General features: G+C 40.8%; 1 protein-coding gene across 3 annotated transcripts in view; it reads right to left on the bottom strand.

Moving 5' to 3' along the window:
* sik2b (salt-inducible kinase 2b) overlaps positions 1-21,911 on the bottom strand; it is a 94,988-nt gene that overhangs the window by 10,931 nt on the left and 62,146 nt on the right. For 2 of the 3 annotated variants that reach the window (XM_057839977.1, XM_057839979.1), the window contains 7 exons: positions 18,261-18,487; positions 13,483-13,638; positions 13,015-13,173; positions 7,473-7,704; positions 7,090-7,383; positions 1,335-1,492; positions 473-586 (listed from right to left, as the gene is read on the bottom strand). In XM_057839977.1, coding sequence (XP_057695960.1) covers positions 473-586; positions 1,335-1,492; positions 7,090-7,383; positions 7,473-7,704; positions 13,015-13,173; positions 13,483-13,638; positions 18,261-18,487 — 1,340 coding nt within the window. The remainder of the gene's footprint in view (positions 1-472; positions 587-1,334; positions 1,493-7,089; positions 7,384-7,472; positions 7,705-13,014; positions 13,174-13,482; positions 13,639-18,260; positions 18,488-21,911) is intronic. The other variant, XM_057839978.1, reaches the window with a different exon arrangement.

Raw genomic sequence — 21,911 nt, 5'->3', positions numbered from 1 at the left:
TGTATGTTTTGTATGAGAACAATGTAATGTACTACAACTTATCTGATCTTTTTTCTTATGATTGTCTTGATGTACGCAAGCTCCTGACTATAAGCTTTTTAAGTAGCTTCTTAAGGAGACCGGGCTCACATATAATCTTGGCTCAGTACTGATATGATTTACACTTTGTAAATATGTAAATTGAAATATGGTTTAACAATTAAAATCCTATTCAATGGAAAAAAGATTTTTTTTCTTTCAAAACCCAGATATGTCGAAGTAACACAATACTGTGATATCATGATATTTTTGCTTAAGATTATCATACCATCAATCTCATACCGGCACATGCCTAGCCAATGTAATGTGACTTTGTACTAAAGACTTATGTCACAGTGGTGGTCTTTCCTCTGAAGTTAGTTCAACCGATTTATAGACATAAAAAGACCTGCGTCCTTGTTTATTTAGTCTTTTAAGTTGCCTCTCAGCGTACCTGCAGACGATGGGTGAGGTATTGCGTCTCCAGACTTTGTCTTCGGGACAGCAGGGGTGCCTGCGGCCCACCTTGGTATAAAGTCGGACCCTCCTGTTGCTTGGTTGCCTCAGTCTTCCAACACAAACATCAAGAAGTTACAGCACAGGTTGTCTATGACTACATACACAAAACAGACTGGACAGACCCCCCCAAATCTCGTGTCGGTTAATCAACCCGTGTCAGGGCCTGGGTGCTTCAAGGCGTGTTCTAAGTGGATTATCCATACCATGCCTTGCCAAAATGCCTTCGTGTTGACTGATCAGCCAGATGCCTTTCACTAAACGGCATGTTCCACAGGGATTACACATTAGTTGAATAGAATGAGAGCATATTAAAAGGATGATGGGGACCCAAGCATACGAGACTATGTTATTACATTATGAAAGATGGGCAGCATGGGAACAAGCACATCTTTGTTTGCTTTGGCCAATAATTGTGTGTTTGTGTTTTTATTTACTGGAAAACCATGAAGCTTGTACTCATTCAATGTGTCTCATTTAGCGTGCATGTGTGCTTGTGATTTGGCCTTATTGAATGCCAGTCTTTGCGATGGGCAAGTCGGAATACTTTTGACAATGGTTGTATTCACATTGGCCACAGCTTCAGGCCCTGAGGGGGCAGGGGGAACGGGGAACTGTAAACAAGCCTGAGTTGGCCAGCTCTCTAGGGGTTACACAACAGTCCGGTTGCCCATTTCTTTCTTTTTTTTTTTTTTTAAATATGTGTCTGAGCAGAATAGAGTGAGGATAGTAAATCAACTACCAAGGAATGCGTCTACCATGCGTGTTTGATTGTGTCCTGAATATCCAGTGTGACTGACCTCCAGGAGGTTGTGCAAGTGGTGCTGGGGTCCCGGGTGGCCCATGACGGTCCCATCCCCGGAGCCCATCTGCTCTACCAGCATTTGGACTTTGTTCAATTCCAGGATGCCTTTGGTCCTCGCCAGGTTCTGGAGATGCTGTCGAAAGGCAACCAGACCTGCGGGAATATTTCCAGTCAGATTTCACAATGGCCCCTGCTGTCGCTGCGTGCGCGCGAATGTCACTAAGCCGTTGTGGGCGTGATAGCTAATGTGCACATATGACAGTGTATGTGTCTGATAAGAGCCATCCAGTGGTGATGAGCGGTGGCTGCTAACGATAGGACCTGACTCACTGTGGTGGTGGGAGTTATTTCTAACCAGAGTCAGCGGTCTGACGCAAAAGAATCCGCCGCATCAACTCTCTCTCCCCAAAGAGGATTGAGAAAAAAACAAACAAACTAGAAAATAGAAATAAATCACACAAACACCAATTGGTAGCGCGCATTGCAGATTGTCAGTGAATAGCTGGAGAAACAAATATTTTCAAGCTGTAGTTATATTTTCAACTTGTCATGTGATTTATAATGTGAGAGCAAAGATCAGGGAGGAAGAATATGAAAAACATGGAAAGGGAGTGAGAATGTTTAGAATTCCCTACCTAATTACCTGTGCAAAGGTTTTGATTGCTGTTTTTTTAATGGCAGGATGGGGTATGGGCCAATGTAATTAAATGTTCGAGTAGACACAGATAGGGCATGTGCAGTGGGTGGAAATCTATGAGGTTGTACCATTTAGTGTTAATCCATGTTAAGGCTTTAAAGTGGCTCTGCGCTCAAGCCAAGCAGTTTTAGCCTTGCATTATTGATGGTATGTAGGTATATATATATGTATATATATGGCAGAAAACACAGACAAGACTGAAAAAGCCGTTTCTGCTCTTGCACCCCTCCTTAAAATAAACTGCTCTATTTTAAGCCAAAAGAACTTTTGTGAGTGATATAACAATATGTCTATATGCTGCCATAGCAGATTCATGGCCCACTAAGCCCCCCAACTATTTTTAATCTGTCTCTTTTACCCTGGAAACCCCCGTTTACAGAAGTCGCGCAACCGCTTTTGTTTCAACCCAGCCATAAAAAGGTAAGTAATTATATTTGTTAATCAAAATGTCTGTCATTTTTAGCTTAGAATCATTATTCGATGTCCAATATTTCATAAAAAAAAAAAAAAAATTGCTCTGTAAAAAAAGTCACGAAATCTGCCTCATAACTGTCGCTTAATTGTATTTTTTTTTGTTACTTTCGCATGTTCCCCAATTTGTTAGATGATAAATAATTGATCCAAACAGAGAAGCATAAAAAAAAATGTTTAAAAGTGTAAATATATGAAAAAGAACATCTCGACCACTCCTTGATGTCTGCGATTTCTGCGTCGCGACCCTTGTTATATTACCATGTTTCACCCATAAAATTAAAAAAAAATCCAGCTGTGGCCATTCACAGCTGTGTCTTGACACTCAGTGATACATGCTATGTGGAGTTTTTGGATCGAAACAAGGTAAGTACGCGATAATATCTTGTTAAAGTCATGGCGTCTGTAATTCTGCTCTCGCGTGCTCTTGCCTCCAGATAAGGTTTTGCTGTTTAAAAAACACTTAAAAAATGCCCTCCTGTTCAAAATTTTTCTTCTCCCAGAAAATGGAGATTTTAAGCTTTCCAATAATGTATCACACATGCACATCGGACAATTTTGAAAGTTGGCCAAATTGGGGGTCTCATAGCGGAACTTCAAGTCACCTGAGTGTTTTCCGCCACATATATATATATATATATATCATATATATATATCTTACACATATATACACACAGCTTAATTATTGGATTATTTTTTTAAATCCTGCGGCTTATAGTCCAGTGCGGTTTATTTGTTGATTTATTCGGGTTGATAGGTAACACTTCATTTGACAACGGCGTCATAAGACCATCATAATTATAACATGACAGTGTCATGGGCATTAATGAATGCTTATGAAAGATGTCATTAAGTGTCATCCGGCCAATCTTGTCACTAACTCCATTTATGTCCAGCTTGGATCTTTTACATCCTTTCAAAAGTGAGATAATTTGCCAGGTGACACTAGATGACATCTGTTTTAAGCATTCGTTAATGCTCATGACAGTGTCATGTCATAATTATGATGGTCTTAGGTTGCCGCTGTCAAATAAAGTGTTAACGGTTACCGTAATTTCCGGACTACAAGCCGCTACTTTTTTCCCTCATTTTGGGTCCTGCGGCGTCAGCAATGATGCGGCCAATTTGTGCATTTTTCTGACGGCCGCCAGGGGCGCTCGAGAATGGAATGTGTGAGTGAGACACGTGGATGTACAGTGGGGAGAACAAGTATTTGATACACTGCCAGTGGGTTTTCCCATTGGCAGTGTATGTTTCAAGGAAGACACTAGTTTGCACTATTACTGGTGGTTTAACTTTGTGCTTTGTGCATGAATAGAGGTGGCGGATCCTCATCTTTGTGCATGAGTAGAATTGGCAGACCCGCATCATGGAAAATGCTAGAAGAAATTAAAGTGGCACTCCGAGTTGAATGGGAGGCTTGGATGACCAGCGGCAAGAGATCGTTTGCAAAGACTGGCGCACGGAAGAGAAGCTTTTGCACAGGTGTTGCAGTAGATCCTGGCAGCGTGGAGCAGTGTGAAAGAAGTCCGCCATCACCAACGGGTTTCGAGGGGCCGGTCTGCTGCGTGACGAGGAGGACGGCACAGGCTTGGAGTGAATTTTCCCTCATTATGGGAGACATTGAAGGCGACAGGGAAGATGAGACTGAGAAGGTGCATGGCAAAGTGTATCTGAGCCTATTCATATCAGACACTGAGTATGAAGACTTCCATGGTTTCAGTGATGAGTGATGAAGATTGCTAACAAAGAATTTTATGTTTCTAATAACCAGCCCAGTTAGTGCTGTACTGCTGTGTTGCTGCTATTTAACTGCCGTGTCGGTGCTATATAACTGCAGTGTTGCTGGCGCTGTTTGGAAAGAAAAGTTAAGGTATGTCATTAAAATTTTGAAAACTATAAATACGTATATACACACATGATGACATGTGGGCACATGCGGCTTACAGACAGGAAAGGCTTATGTATGCACAAAATGGTTTTTCTTTTAAAAATGTACTGGGTAAGGCTTGTAATCAAGGGCGCCCAATAGTCCAGAAATTACGGTAATATCTTTTAGTATAAATATCCCATAATAAAGTGAGGACAGCTGCGTCTTATAGTCCGGTGAGGCTTATCTATGAACAAATGCCATTTTTGTGTCAAATTTGGTGGGTGGCGGCTTATAGTCAGGTGCGCCTTATAATCCGAAAATGACGGCATATATAAATATATATATGTGGTATGTATGGTAGTTAAAAAACAACAAACCTGGTGACATAACATTTTGTGTCATGTAGGCCACAAGGTCTCAATTATAATTGTCCTTATTATTTCAAAATGATATGTATTATATATATTATTATATATTATATAAATATTTCAAAAAATCTTTCATATTCTTAACATGTTTACATGAATACTAAATGCAATTATACTTGGTAAATGGTGTTATACTTATATAGCGCTTTTCCACCTTTCAAGGCGCTCAAAGCGCTTTACACTATCTTGCCATCCACCTACTGGTGACGCAGCACCAGGAGCAACATGGGGTTCAGTATCTTGCTCAAGGACACTTAGGCGAGTTCATCAGGGTGGAGAATTGAACCCACAACCTCTGGTTTGGGGGACAACTACTCTACCACTGAGCCACGCCACCCCACACTTGATACTTGATCATAAAATGATCATAAATACAACATTAATACAAATTCAAATTAATCATATCAAATACACTCTGGTAATGACTTTCAATCATACTCTAAAGTTATTATTAGGGTTGTTCCGATCATGTTGTTTTGCTCCCGATCCGATCCCGATCGTTTTAGTTTGAGTATCTGGCGATCCCGATATTTCCCGATCCGATTGCTTTTTTTTTGCTCCCGATTCAATTCCAATCATTCCCAATAATTTTTCCTGATCATATACATTTTGGCAATGCATTAAGAAAAAAATGAATACAACTCGGACGAATATATACATTCAACATACAGTACATAAGTACTGTATTTGTTTATTATGACAATAAATCCTCAAGATGGCATTTACATTATTAACATTCTTTCTGTGAGAGGGATCCACGGATAGAAAGACTTGTGACTTTGTATATTGTGACTAAATATTGCCATCTAGTGTATTTGTTGAGCTTTCAGTAAATGATACTTTAGCCATGCCCAAAGGCATGATGGAAAGTGGAACCATAACTGTGCGTAGTGCTACCAATTGCTATATCTTCTCTGCGTTGGGAAGTAACATTAGGTGTTAAGAAAAAGATCAATTGCTACCTTGCTTCCCCACATTATTTCCCATGATGCTTCTAATCGTTGGGAGAGGGATTGTAAGGCTTTAGCCAATTAAAAAAAGGCTCCAAAGGCTGCCAAAATTCACTCTACTCAATTTACGCTGCCTTTTATCTCTCTGTATAGGTAAAGCGGCCCTTTTACAGATTGAGCACGAAAATGCGTGAGTGGGTCGTGCAGCGCATGCATTAATTGCGTTAAATATTTTAACGTGATACATTTTTTAAAAAATTCATTACCGCCGTTATCGGGATAAATTTGATAACCCTACCTTGAGCCTAAACTAAAGACTCTGGATGAGTGTAACATATTATGTTTGTAACGTTAAATACAATCAGAAAACGATTTATTTAAAATACATATATATATTAAAAAAAGGCACCGCCGATATTTTTTTGCCGATTCCGATACTTTGAAAATGACGTGATCGATCGGGACATCTCTAGTTATTATTATTATTATTATTTTGAAATTTCATAGTATATAAGCCTGTCACTGATAACAATAGACATGCAATTCATAAAAGCTGGGAGAACTGGCTGTGAATGTTCATATTTCAGTGCCTGCTATCATTTGTTGCTAGACTCTCCCAGTCATAATGGATTGAACGTTTAGCACTGTCAATAGCAGCCAATGACTTGAATGAGTGCCGTTTTAAAGGGTAAATTAGATGTTGGTGGAGACAAAAAAATAAAAAATAAAAGTGAAAGAAATGCAAGAGAGGGGCCATGTGAAACAGGTGGGTGCAGCGGGAACTGAGGTATAGGGATCTGTAGAAAAGGGAAGCTGGCGACATATGTGGGCTGAAACCTTCTAATATCAGTGGCTGATTCATGATGTGAATCAGAGTCATCAGAGTGCCTGAGTGGAGGACGTGATGGGGAGGGGTGGTGAAAAAGAGGGAGGGGGTGTCAAATAGAATGTGAGAATGAGGCACTTTATAATCAAGAAGGTACTGTACAGTATGCCTTATGTGGATTTATATGCTGAGTTCTTATGCAAGTGTGAAGGCGCAGCTGTAGCAGGAGTTTTCTGAGTGTCCCTGCCAGCTTGCGTGTGCATGCACTCAGCTGGATGTCAAAAGTCCCCTCATACCCCGTGATAGCATCCAAAGTGACACAATCTGACAGTTTACTGACACTTATTTATTCTTGTCGTCAAACTCCTTTCCTTCCGCACCGGTGACTTTTTCGGTCACACTATGTCTGTCAACGCTCGCCGGGATATTGAGTTTGAACTTACCTCGGTCATGCAAAGCGGAGAGTGTGTAGAATTTTACTGATAAGAATGAGTTTGATGCTTACCTTGTGTGAGTGAGGTGTCAGAGGCACGGCGTCCCTCTCTGAAACTGATGGGTGAACGGTTGTGGGTGTCCCTGTGCTGCGAGGTCAGAGCAGCCATTGCCGGGTTGGTAGGCCGTGCGCTCAGGAATGACGTAGGTGGGACGCGGGACACCGTGCTGTTGGCCAGCACCACTTCACTGAGCGACGGGGAGTCCTCGAGCAAACTGAGGTCGCTGTGCATGGAACCCATGTCGTAGCCTATGTCAGAGTCCATGCTTCCCGTGGAGGGATTGTGACCTAGCGTGATCAGTTTACCTGGAGTGAAAAGGAAAAGCTCTAAATGGAAAACTAAAAGAAAAAAGGTACATCTGTCTTTGTGGTGTGTGTAGTATCAGCTGACATACCCTGGTTTGACGTTCCCGGCTGGTTAGTGACCTCAGAGAGGGTGTGTCGTCTCTGGCCGAAGCGAGCCGTCTGATAAGCTAATAGCATATGAGGCGCATCCTCCTCTGTGTCAGGCTCTTCGGTCTCGATGCCCTCATCAATCGACATCTCCATCATGTTGCTAGGAGACGAGGTGGAGGACTTGCGGAGCACTGTTACGGGAGGCAGGGGGTCCAGTAGACAGCCGTTTACCTGAAAAGGGTTTAGAACATGCTCTTGTTAATTTTAGAGATATTTCAATTATATTTTTTGTACTCAAATCTAAGTAGAATCATTTGAGCCACATAATGTTGATGTCATATTGTTAAAGGGAAACACAACATCAAAACTTATTGTGTGCATCCGAAGAGAAAGAATCTCGTTCAATTAATTGAAAAAACATTTTACTGATGTGTAATAGTGGCGAAAAACAAAATAAAAGCCTGTATCGCTGTATCGTACTATTTTAGCTAATCAAATTTGAGTATCCTATGATTGTCGGACCTTTGTTGTGACGTCATTAGTAACCATTATGAACTGCACCTGTCAATCAGTGTGTGTGTGTGTGGGGGGGGGGGGCTTGTAATTGGAGTCACATAAATGGCTGTGCTCGTAAGCAGTGTCTTTTTTGTGTTTAAACATTATTTTCTTCATTGTCAGAGGTCTAAGAAATTTTCGGTTTACGTTCTTATATACTTTGAGCCACCGTCTACACATAAAGGGCATATAAAGGGTTAGTGGTTCTTAACTGGGGCTCGATTGAACCCCAAGAGTTCGGTGAGTAAGCCACAGGTGTTCGGTGAAGGTTAAGAAACACAGGGCCCTATTTTGTACACTAATTTAATCTAGGCAAACTGGCGTTGTAGACCAGGTTATGGACTGCTTTGCCCTCAATTTACAGGCTTTATTTCATTTCTTTCAACCGCTAGCCTTCTATCTAATGGGAGGAGAAATCGGTTTGCTCGGTGGAAGGTTGACTCGCACTCGGTATGAAGGATGAAGTATACCAGACCTATAAACCGCGTGATTGCGTAGATAATTAAAAATATATATATATTTGCGTCATTTTACGCCATGAAAATGCATGAATGTGACAATAAAATGAGAATGTAGACATGAAAACAAAAATAACAGATAGAGTTTCGTTTAATTAATGAATGTGAAAATCAACAGGCAAATTTATTTGTAGTAAATCAGAAATCTGGAAGAAATTTGAACAGGAATTCATTTAGCTTGCTAGGTTTTAAATTCGTAAAAAATGGCTTTTTTAATGAAATTCCAAAGGGTCGTGGGGTTTGGTACCTTTAGCAAGGTTAAAGTGTAAAGCGCTTTGAGCGCCTTGAAAGGTGGAAAAGCGCTATATAAGTATAACACCATAACACCATAACCACTGTGGTGTCTTTTTAATTACTGCGAGCTGCGTTGTAGAGTGCAGACGCACAGACTGCGAGTGGCTCTGTTGGCGCCACGCTTATGAAACCGGTCTCAAATACCCTGAAACGTTTCATTACATAATATAAAAACTAAGCTATTTCTGTTCCATTTTTGTCTTTCTGTGACCATTAATAATTCTGAAAATAAAAGCTGATACCAATCATCTCAAAATTATGTGAATGGCTCCGATTTTTGATCGGAACAAGACTACAGGGTGACCCAAAAAAAAGTTTACACTGCCATAATACAACTTAAATGCCATGTTTATTCATCTTAGAATTAGAATTTAATCACAAATTATACATTATTGTAAAGAACATGTTCAGTACACTCTACTTTTCAATGTGTCCTCCCTTAAGTGTCACAACAGCCTCCCGGCGCCTGCGGAACGCTTGACAGGTCTTCTTTATGTAGGATGCTGTCATCTTTTCCCAAGATCTAACAATGGACCTCTCCAAGGCTGCCACAGACGTTTGTGGCTTCTTACAGGCACTGTCCTCCACAGTTGCCCATATGCTATAATCCAGGGGATTGAGATCTGGACTCTGGGTGGCCACATATCACCTTGTCAATCAACTTTTTGGTCCCCACAGATCGGGCACTTCCAGACCCAGGTTTTCGTGAGGCTGTTCCAGTATCTTTCAGCTTCTTTTTAATTTTGTAGACTGCACATCTGGATATTCTCAGATTTGCTGCAATCTCAGTAGGTGTCAGACCGGCACGCAGCAATTCAGGTACAGCTAAAGTTTTCTTCATTTTCAGCAGAAGCACAGGAATTGCAGAGACGAGAGATTACCAGCTGTATTGAGTGACCTTAATGAATCACTTAAGCATGACAACCTATTTAGGTATGTTTCAATGGCTTTCAAACAAGCAGTCAACTGAGTGTAAACTTTTTTTTGGGTCACCCTGTACAGTAACTCTTTCGATAACGTACCACTCTTATAAAATGCCTCATTGCCACTTTTAAGGTAGGCTGTGACAACAGATGAATTTCATTGACATAACCACTCATAACAGTCATCATTAAAGTCACAACTTCTCCATCTGTTTTCACTACTGCGTTGGGATCGGAATGCTGTTACCCAACAGCCCCACTCAGATACACACTAGCAAAAGGGGAAACAATAATTGAGACATGCATGAGAAGAACAAAAGGGTAAATAAAGTAAACCGGGGGGGAAAAAACTAAACTTGAGCTGATGCCTAATGATTTTTCGAGAATAGAAAAACTCAAGTATTCACATTGGTGGTAGATCTCCAGAGGAGTGCAGCGGCTTCCTGTCAATGCATGTTTGCTCGGCAACACATTTGGTCACATCATCACAGGACCGCTTACATAACCGTGCTCCATTCACGCAGATAACACTGACACACACTGCTGTCTCCCTGTCCTGCTCTGCTAACCACTCACACATCATTTTTGCTGGAGCCAGAAGTGGAAGAGGTGCGGTAAAAGACATATTGGGGATTGATAAATGAGCATTACATATGTGTGTTTTTGCTCTGAAAATGTGTGAGGCAGGGTTTCTGTAAAAGTCTGCCAGCTCATGGCAGGCCAGGAGGAAAAAGGTCACTGGCTGGCACAGAAAAACTGAGGAAAAAGTGTGCGTGCGCATGAGTGTGCAAGTCTGAGAAGGACAGGACATGCAGCTGTCCTGTCTGATGTGAGCGCTGGCTTGGAGCTTACATAAGACGAACAGTCATCTGAACTCTTGCAGGTTGACGGAGCAAGCAAAAGAAGCATGACATGCAGGCACACACGCGCACACGCACAGGGCACACACACACCTCTGACTCACAGAGAGCGAGCTTATCAAAGCGAATCACTGTCAGAGCGCATCAGGATAATGTTTCTGGACATTCTTTGGCAGCACCATAATGACTGTAATAACTGCATTTTCCATAACCAAAGCCTCATGTGAATTGGCCGTCATATGAGGTTAGGGACAATGCACGCACAGACAAGCGTTAAAAAGACACAGAAGTCCTTGCCATCGCATCTACCGTAACTTTCAGGCTATAAACCGCTACACTTTTACCCAACGTTCAACCCTGCGGCTTATAGTCCAGTTTGGCTTATACGGGTATGTGGATTTTTGCAGGCTATTAAGCTGCATGTCTTTTAGAGTAAATATACCATCATACAAATGTGGGCACAAGCAAACGTATGTCTACAGCGACAGCGGCGGAACAAATTTAATCAAATCAGGGCTGCGATGAGTATGACCTGGGCCCTCGAAGCCTAGCGTGGGGGTAGCAGAGCAATTGCCAATAGATCAAAGGCATTTTGGAACTATTGTGTCCAGAGGTTGGTAGTAACGCGTTACATGTAATCCGTTACATTTACTTGAGTAACTTTTTGAGAAAAATGTACTCCTAAGAGTAGTTTTACCAAGCCATACTTTTTACTTTTACTCGAGTAGATTTGTGAAGAAAAAACGCTACTCTTATGCTACTTTGGGCTACACAAGAGTCGTTACATTTTTCCTCTTTATTCTACATATTAGATTTTTTTTTTGCCAGTGATGCTGGAAGTAGTTCTACCAATTTCACCAATGAGACATCACAACAATAATCACATGACTCCATTATATCTATCAGATGCAAGCTTGCCGTACTATAATCACGCCAGCCTGTTCAATCACGTAGTGTCTTGTGAAAAATGAAGTATTTGACATAGAGCGCTGCCCTCAATATGACTTGAAAGCGCGGATTTTAATCTCTCTTGCAGTTTTATTTGGCACCGATTGACCAAGGAAAATCAATATGAGCCTTTTAATTTCATAATAGTAACTATGAAGGAACTAATCACTATTCAAACTAGGACATATTTTCTCCACTAGAGGGCACTAATGCTCTTTGGACAAACAATCCTTAATTTCTGTCATTTTTCTTCTCTTGCCGGAATTCAATGTTTTTTTTTTTTTTGTAGTTCTTTGGCTTAATGCGGTTATGTAATGGGTTATTTTACAGTATCATTATAACAACAGTTCATATCGATAACTTTGTGCTAAGAAAAAAAAACAAAAACAATGTTTTAAAAAAAAATCAAACAAAAATGCAAGCAATTACTTAGAATGTTACTCATTACATTACATTTGTACTTGTACTTGGGTACATGTTTTGGATGACTACTTTTACTTGAGTAATATTATTTTGAAGTAACGCTACTCTTACTTGAGTAAAATTTTTGGCTACTCTACCCACCTCTGATTGTGCCATTGCTACTTTGACACGCCAAAAGCCACGTCCTAACTGTATTAGTGGTGGATGAGGAGGGCTTGCCTGGCACGGCCAGACTGTTCTCCCTGTATTTTTCAAACACTGAGAGAAAAGTCTGGGAACCATCCCATTAACGGCCTCTCGAGCAGGTACAAAATCAATCGACAAATCAGATTCGTTTATTTGTGTGACGTGTTCTTAACGAGCAACGTCACTCTTGCACGTTGGAAGTCGTCTCCATAACAACACAGATGGTGAACAGGAGAGCCGAGAATATGTTCCAATCCACGGTAAAATCAGTTTTAAATTGCCAAAAACACATCGACACGAGTCATTGACAACAGTCCGTCTCGCGCTAGCCATGTTGAATAAACTCCGCTCTCCTCGTATGTTTACTTCCACGCGCAAGTCCCTCGTCCTGCCCTCGTCGATTTACTAACATCACGTCTGCCCGTCGCTGATTGGTCCACTCTGCTGTCTGTTTGCTGTGGCTTGCTCTGCCCTGGAAATTGTATCTGCTGAATGGTAGCCAGACTCAATAGCCGGAACAGCGGTGAGTCTGGTGTACCAGGCAAGAGGGGGGCTAGAAAAGAGTTTGATGTCAGATGTGATATGTACGCCGTCCTAAACACAATATTGTAACTCGTGCATCATCACACATGATTTTTAGCCCCTCCCCTCGCCCAAGCAGGTCCCACAAGGTGGGCCCCCTAAAGGCCCGAGTGCGGCCGCACCGGCAGCATCCCCCCAAGCTCTTCGACATATAAGTGAACCATTGCACTTGGGAAATTTAATGGCACGGCTTATAGTGAAGTATACCTTATAGTTAAAAAATTACGGTACTAACAGTGTCATTGGACCTACTTTGGGTGTGTTGACGTCCTCGGCCATGAAATTCTGCTCCAGGTTGCAGGTTGGTTGGGCGAAAGTGAACGCATCAGATGCGGCTTGGGAAACCGCAGGGGATCGCAGCAGACGGACCCCCTGTGGCAGCAGGCCCACCTGAGCCGAGCCGGTAGTCGACTGCAGGGAGAAAAAGCGGAAAGTTGTTCAGGGTCTTTCTTCAAATCGCAGCTGTTGACTCTTGAAGCATGATGATGCTACAAAAGGAGCTGCTGTGATTGTAGAATTTTAGAAGCAATAAAATAAGTGGAGGGAAATGAGAGTGAAGAAACAAGAAAAGAATGCATAATCAAGTGGTAAAGATCAAGGCCGTGAAGAAGAGCAGGTGGAGAAAATAAATGAATGGGTCAGCCAGCTCTTGGATGCAGGTGTGAATAATAGTGCTTTGATCAGACTGGCGAGGATATCATTTATGGATTATTCACAAGCTACCTTGACGACTGTCTGTTCAGCGATAGTGCTGGGCCTCCGCTGACGTGCATCCAGCCTCTGTTCCACCGGGAAGCTGCAACGGTGGGCCTTTAGCCGCTCCACTAGCAGGTAGTAAATGGCAGCAAAGTGGTTGTAGCTTTTATTCTGCAGAGACTGGAGAAGAGAGATATGTAAGATGACATCACTGCGACAAGAATGTTTGGATTAGTTTGGACATCCACAGCCGTATTCCTTCATATAAGACTTCCAAATGCACTATATTCTTTACTTTATTTGGTTCAGTGTTTTAATACAGTGATCCCTCGCACCTTCTCGCTTCAAATTTCGAGCCCCTGCTCCATTGCGGATTATTTTTCAATTAACCAAAAATATACAGATGAACTGTCCTGAGCCGAACTCGTAGTCTCACTCTCCCTCCCTACCTCTTTGTTGTTCAGGCTGTGAGTGCACTGGAGTTGCTAATTAATGTTAACGATGATTGATAGACAGTTTGATCTTGCCAAAGATCCCTGGAAGCCTCAGCATCAAAGCACAGGATGCGTCAATCATCGTTTAACTTGCTAATGAGTTGCTGTGGCAACTCATTGTGTGTAAGTGAGGAGATGGAGCAGAGTTGAGTGGACTCACTCAATGAAGCATTTAATAAAGACAAGCATTTTTATACCTTATTATTGTTTAAAAATAAATGGGTGGGACAGTAACATGTTTAAAACTTATATTACATCTGAAGTGCTTGAGAAACATTTATTAAAATATACATACGTTTTTTTTTTTGAATAATCTTTGAGGAAAGAAAAAGTGAAAAATATGTTTTATATGTATCTCTTTCCAATGCTAAATCTGAATAAATCCACTGAACACACACAAAAACAAAAAAACTACTTAGGTGAAAAAACTACTTCGGGGTTTTTTACTTATCGCGAAAAAACAAAGAATCACTGTACTTTTTGCACAATTTGAACATTTCTACATTATGAGACCAAGAACACACTTAATTGCTGATGAACACATGACTTTCAATATTGTGATATTACAGGATGTTTTTTTGTTTGAAGTGGTTCCTAATCTTTACAGTGTTACAGAGCGTCTTCCGGAGGTGGCAACAGAGATACTGGAAGAATTACAGAAAGGCAGAGGTATTAGTTTGAATGTGGGTCTATTCTAAACATTAACCGCAAGGTAACAAACTTTCTTATCTAACTAAGAGTGAAAAAAGCAACAGAGAGGTTCCTTTTATAATTCAAACCTGAATGCACACTGTCTGACTTGAATTGGGTTTGGTTTAGTAAATTAAAAAAAAAAAAATCAAGACCTGAATGCCCACTGTCTGACTTGAATTGGGTTTGGTTGAGTAAATTAAGAAAAAAAAAATCAAGAGGTGCTGGAACACCACTGTAGTATTGAATTTGCCAGTTCTCCAAAGTGTCTGTTTCTTTAGCAATAACAACTAAAGACACTTCAGTTTACCCTCATGCTGTCCTAGCAATAACCCTCTATGCCTTTTTCTCAGTTTCACACAAGCCAGAAGCGAGATTCTTTCATTGCCAAATTGGAAGACCTATTTTTCAGTGTTGCGCAGCGAGCAGTGATCTACTGTGACTGTTGTTTTTTGTCTGTATCTAAAATCAACAGTCTCTCAAGTGTTCATATCTTGTGATGGAGCTGCAGTTATTACATCATTTGTTTGTACTTACAGTACATCTTTTTATTACATTTCCATACATTTATGAATGAAATGTTAAGAATTGGATGTAACCCTTTAACACTGGAGGTTTCGGCGGCGAGGCAAGTCATATCATCATTGAAGCCTCGTCATGCTGTAATTACATCACCCACGTGTTTTGTTTGAAAGTGCGGACGTTAAGGTGCACGCCCGTTTTTACTTGAAGTCAATCGACCAAGTAAAATGCAAGGAAATGTCATTTGAGTTTTATTGCACACATAAATAACATTAAAATGCTGCATGAACCATGTGTTCATGTCCATATTTCCATCTTTTCTTGTCCTTTTTAAAACGAAAAGCACAACAAAAAACTACATATCCCAGGAGCTATTGTGAGGTCACAAAGGACGTCATCCAAAAACTTTTAATATATTGCCAAGCGATATAGGCTTCTCTAATATTTTCAAGTGGGAGAACTTATACAATTAGTGGTTGACTAAATACTTATTTGCCCCACTGTATGTATGATGCTTTGATAAGGTGATAGGTAGAATACCATCTAACAAGAGGGAGGCGAGGTAGCGAGCGACGGCCTGTTGGATTGAGCGAGCGACTTTGTAAAATGTGCGGGATGAATCGAAAACTACATTTAGTGCAACCTAATGCATTATTCAACTCGAGGAAGAGGATGGGCCAGATTTGTCGTTGTTTTTTTTTGGATGAGTCGGTGAGTGAGAAGTGACAGCAGTGCGCAAAGGGCAGAAGAAGAAACCCCCTGGAAGTGTAGGCTGTGTGACGTAGCCCTGTGTGTTGTTCCATGACGAAACTGAGTGACAAGCCTGAAGAAATTGAACTGAACAGCTTTTTTGTAATTTTTTTTTTTTTTTTTAAATACAGTACTTTTTTTCAATGTTATATTTTTTCCACAATCAATCTTTTCAATGTGTACATAGATTTGTGTGTTTGAGAAACCTGATTGTACAGTGGGGCAAATAAGTATTTAGTCAACCACCAATTGCGAAAGTTCTCCTACTTGAAAAGATTAGAGAGGCCTGCAATTGTCAACATGGGTAAACCTCAACCATGAGAGACAGAATGTGGGGAAAAAAAAACAGAAAATCACATTGTTTGATTTTTAAATTATTTCCAAATTAGAGTGGAAAATAAGTATTGGTCACCTACAAACAAGCAAGATTTCTGGCTGTCAAAGAGGTCTAACTTCTTCTAACGAGGTCTAACGAGGCTCCACTCGTTACCTGTATTAATGGCACCTGTTTTAACTCATTATCGGTATATAAGACACCTGTCCACAACCTCAGTCAGTCACAATCTAAACTCCACTATGGCCAAGACCAAAGAGCTGTCGAAGGACACCAGAGACAAAATTGTAGACCTGCACCAGGCTGGGAAGACTGAATCTGCAATAAGTAAAACACTTGGTGTAAAGAAATCAACTGTGGGAGCAATTATTAGAAAATGGAAGACATACAAGACCACTGATAACCTCCCTCGATCTGGGGCTCCATGCAATATCTCACCCGTGGCGTCAAAATGATAACAAGAACGCTGAGCAAAAATCCCACAACCACACGGGGGGACCTAGTGAATAACCTACAGAGAGCTGGGACCACAGTAACAAAGGCAACTATCAGTAACACAATGCGCCGCCAGGGACTCAAATCCTGCACTGCCAGACGTGTCCCCCTGCTGAAGCCAGTTAACGTCCAGGCCCGTCTGCGGTTCGCTAGAGAACATTTGGATGATCCAGAAGAGGACTGGGAGAATGTGTTATAGTCAGATGAAACCAAATTAGAACTTTTTGGAAGAAACGCAGGTTCTCGTGTTTGGAGGAGAAAGAATACTGAATTGCATCCGAAGAACACCATACCCACTGTGAAGCATGGGGGTGGAAACATCATGTTTTGGGACTGTTTTTCTGCAAAGGGACCAGGACGACTGATCTGTGTAAAAGAAAGAATGCATGGGGCCATGTATCGAGAGATTTTGAGTGAAAATCTCCTTCCATCAGCAAGGCTGTTGAAGATGAGTTGTGGCTGGGTCTTTCAGCATGACAATGATCCCAAACACACAGCCAGGGCAACAAAGTAGCGGCTTCGTAAGAAGCATTTCAAGGTCCTGGAGTGGCCTAGCCAGTCTTCAGATCTCAACCCCAAAGAAAATCAGTGGAGGGAGTTGAAAGTCCGTGTTGCCCAACGACAGCCCCAAAACAACACTGCTCTAGAGGAGATCTGCATGGACAAATGGGCCAAAATACCAGCAACAATGTGTGAAAAGCTTGTGAAGAGTTACAGAAAACACTTGGCCTCCGTTATTGCCAACAAAGGGTACATAACATAGTATTGAGATTAACTTTTGGTATTGACCAAATTATTTTTTTTCCACCATGATTTGCAAATAAATTCTTTTTTTTTAAAAATTTTTTTTCCACATTCTGTCTCTCATGGTTGAGGTTTACCCATGTTGACAATTACAGGCCTGTTTAATATTTTCAAGTGGGAGAACTTGTACAATTAGTGGTTGACTAAATACTTATTTGTCCCACTGTATGAAACTATTCAGTCTCATTTTTTATGTTGAATGATTGCCTTAAGTTGAATAAATATAATCAAGCTTCAAAACGGTTCATTGAGCATGTTTGTCAATCGGACATCAATTTTACAAATTTTGACAAAAAAATCTGGGGATTTTTTTTTTGTCTTTTTGGGTCCAAAATGTTGATTATAATTGGTCAGTGACGAAAATGGCGGTATGGACATGAAGGTTATGGTGTCCTGAAAAAAGGGACCCAACCAAGCCATTGTGAACAAGAACTATATAGGCCAGGCCTTAAAGGGTTAATGATTGGAGACCAATATTTAATTTCAAGAGTCTAACTCAAGGAGACTAATGTTGTATAATTATTATTAGATCTCTGAATTAGAATGTTCAACATTTAATCAAACTTTTAAAGGTTTGTGCGCCAATCAGTCTGTAAACGTAGGTTGTGGTCACTGTTGATCATCGAATCATGTAATTTCTGTATGTTGATCAGAATGAAAAGTTCTATTTTTATCCCTGTATTATTAGAGAAGCCAAATCTGTTTGTCATTACCTCCACAGTCTTGTGCTGGTCGATGCCAAGGCTGTGCATCAAACGTAGAACCTGCTCGCTATACTCGCTCACGCCTGTCTCACCCTCAACAGAGGCATGCTGCTTGTACAGAACTGGCCGCTGCACCGGAACATCTAGTGCCATCCACTTGTGCTCTTTGATCTGCGCGACAGACAGACGCTTTGATGGATCCAGGACCAACATCCTGCGGATCAGATGCTCGCAGTCTAAGAGAGGGGAATAGAAAAACAAACGCAAGGAAAGGTTTGAATATATGAACTAAGATATAGGAACTTAAAAGAAATTGAAGTTTTATCGTTGCCGAAGAGCCATGTCTTCACTCCTAGTTTCTACATTCCTGTTGTCGAAATGAGATCTCCTGACCTCTCCTTAATGGTTAGATGAGATTGACGTCAAACGCAGCTGGCTTCTTAACAGGATTAAGGTCCCCTGCCTGCACCTGTAACGCCTCAACTGCATTCCTAGCCACCCCATGGCACCCTAGGACTTTTGCAATGTTGCTCTAGAAGCATAAACATTTTGTTTGAAAGGTGTTGTTTAGGAAAGGAAAAAACAAGAAAAGTAAAAAACAATAATTATCTAATAAATTAGATTCAGTTATAGTGATTGCCTTGCTTGCATAATTACAATTTTTGGATGGTTTACATGAGGATGATGTATGAACCCTAATTCCAATGAAGTCAGGATGTTGTGTAAAAGATAAAATCTTAATACAATGACTTTTTACACCTTCTCTCAACTGATATCCAGTTGAATGCACTACAAATCAAGCAAACTTAATGTTTGAATTTATTTATTTTTTTTAAAAATTTAAATACTCTCATTTTTTATTTGATGCCTGCAACATGCTTCAGGAAAAGGGAAACAAAAGACTTGGAAAGTTGCGGAATGCTCAAAAAACAACTCTTATCCCAAATTCACACTAACTGCCTTCATGACGTCGGAGTTATTCGCAAGCATATTAATCAATATGACAATTTCCGCCGCCTCTGGAATGGTCTACCACGTGCCTTCGGAATGGTCTCCGACGTGCCACAGGTAATCGTAGGCTTGACGCACAGGTCCATTTTTTTCGGACGGCGTGGCCGGACCCCATGAAGCTTAAACATGACCCCAGTACTCGAAAGGACGTTTAGCACTGATACAAAATAAAACTACCGGTTTCCTTTCAAAATAAAGCACTTTTGTCAACAAGGATCACGGTTATTACATTCACTTTGAGGTGAAATGTTATGTAAAGCCATTTTATTTTTCATTTTTTTCATTATAATGAACGGATAAAATATGCAGTTAGTGTCGTGATAAAACGAGAAAAAACAAATGGTGCACTTATTACCTATCGTTTATTCTCAAGTGTCTAACTTTGGGACGTACATACTGGTCCTTCTAAAAAAATTAGCATATTGTGATAAAGTTGATTATTTTCTGTAATGCACTGATAAACAGTAGACTTTCATATATTTTAGATTCATTACACACAACTGAAGTAGTTCAAGCCTTTTTTTTGTTTTAATATTGATGATTTTGGCAAAAAAAGTCAAGAAAAACCAAAAATCCCTATCTAAAAAAAAATAGCATATTTCATCCGACCAATACAAAAAAGTGTTTTTTAATACAAAAAAAGTCAACCTTCATTTAATTATATCAGCTATGCACTCAATACTTGGTCGGGAATCCTTTTGCAGAAATGACTGCTTCGATGCGGCGTGGCATGGAGGCAATCAGCCGGTGGCACTGCTGAGGTGTTATGGATGCTTCGGTAGCGACCTTAAGCTCATCCACAGTGTTGGGTCTGGTGTCTCTCAACTTCCTCTTCACAAAATCCCACAGATTCTCGATGGGGTTCAGGTCAGGAGAGTTGGCAGGCCAATTGAGCACAGTAATGCCATGGTCAGTAAACCATTTACCAGTGGTTTTGGCACTGTGAGCAGGTGCCAGGTCGTGCTGAAAAATGAAGTCTTGATCTCCATAAAGCTTTTCAGCAGATGGAAGCATGAAGTGCTCCAAAATCTCCAGATAGCAAGCTGCATTGACCCTGTCCTTGATAAAACACAGTAGACCAACACCAGCAGCTCACACGGCACCCCAGACCATCACTGACTGTGGGTACTTGACACTGGACTTCAGGCATTTTGGCATTTCCTTCACCCCAGTCTTCCTCCAAACTCTGGAACCTTGATTTCCGAATGACATGCAAAATTCTCTTTCATCTGAAAAAAATACTTTTGACCACTGGGCAACAGTCCAGTGCTGCTTCTCTGTAGCCCAGGTCAGGCACTTCTGCCGTTGTTTCAGGTTCAAAAGTGGCTTGACCTGGGGAATGCGGCACCTGTAGCCCATTTCCAGGTTTCTGCAGGTCCCCCAAGGTCTGGAATCGGCCCTTCTCCACAATCTTTCTCAGGGTGTGGTCACCTCTTCAGCGTGTCCTGCCAAACTTTTTTCTTCCCACAGAGGTGCCTTGATACAGCACTCTGGGAACGGCCTATTCGTTCAGAAATTTCTGTGTCTTAGCTACTTGCTTGAAGCTGTCAATGATGGCCTTCTGGACAGCAGTCAGGTCTTGTGGTTTTGAGTAATGAACCAGGCTGGGAGCTTTTAAAAGCCTCAGGAATCTTTCACAGGGGTTTTGCGTTAATTCGTTGATTCAGATGATTAGGTTAGTAGCTTCTTTAGAGTACCTTTTCATGATATGCAAATTTTTTTAGATAGGGATTTTTGGTTTTTCTGGACTTTTTTGCCAAAATCATCAATATTACAACAATAAAAGGCTTGAACTACTGCAATTGTGTGTAATGAATCTAAAATATATTAAAGTGTAATGTTTATCGGTACATTACAGAAAATAATTAACTTTATCACAATATGCTATTTTTTTTAGATGGACCAGAAGTACATATTGCGTCTGAATTCAACATTCTCATGAGAGCCCTCGTGATTTCCTCTATGTGACTGCCGCAGACATTCGTAGCGCAAACGCAACCGGTAGAAATTGACCTGAGAAGTTCTCGTGGTCGTCATGCAACCGTGTCGCAGCCGAAGGCGGTGTGAATTCGGGGTAAGGGACTTACCACAGGTGAATTTGAACTAGGTGCCATACATTGGTTAAAAAGGCCCATCCCGCCTCAGTTGTTCACAAGCAGGCCAGCAGTTTGAGAACGACTGCAAGAAATGTATTATTTATTTTCTCTTTTTTGCTCTAAATTTATTGAGACTGCAGGGATTTAATTTATCAATACATGCTATTAGTACGTGTTTTGCAATGGAGTATAACTACACCGCATCATATTTTATTTCTGAATAAAAAATGAGAAAAAGATAAGTTCATGAATATAAAGTACATCAAGTCACAAATCTTGTCAAGAACTTCATCTTATTTATTGTTTGCTGATGACCTACTGATTATGTTTTTCTTTTTATCTTTACTATATACAGCAGTTAGACATCCTGGCACCTCATAAACAGAAAAATAAAAACTTCACCTTGCATCTTAGCAGCAAGTGCTGTACTATCATCGACAAATTGGTTTGTGTTCGTTGCCACAGCTGTGTTTGTGACAACCAAAGATGAATATGCTACAGGGAAAGGTTGTGGACTATGTCAGAGGCGACACTACTGGGAGCATGCTGGCTG

The sequence above is a fragment of the Corythoichthys intestinalis genome, chromosome 6, assembly GCF_030265065.1.
Source record: "Corythoichthys intestinalis isolate RoL2023-P3 chromosome 6, ASM3026506v1, whole genome shotgun sequence".
Lineage (NCBI taxonomy): Eukaryota > Metazoa > Chordata > Actinopteri > Syngnathiformes > Syngnathidae > Corythoichthys > Corythoichthys intestinalis.
The sequence above is the reverse complement of the archived record's forward strand: the minus strand, read 5'-3'. Positions and strand labels throughout refer to the sequence as shown.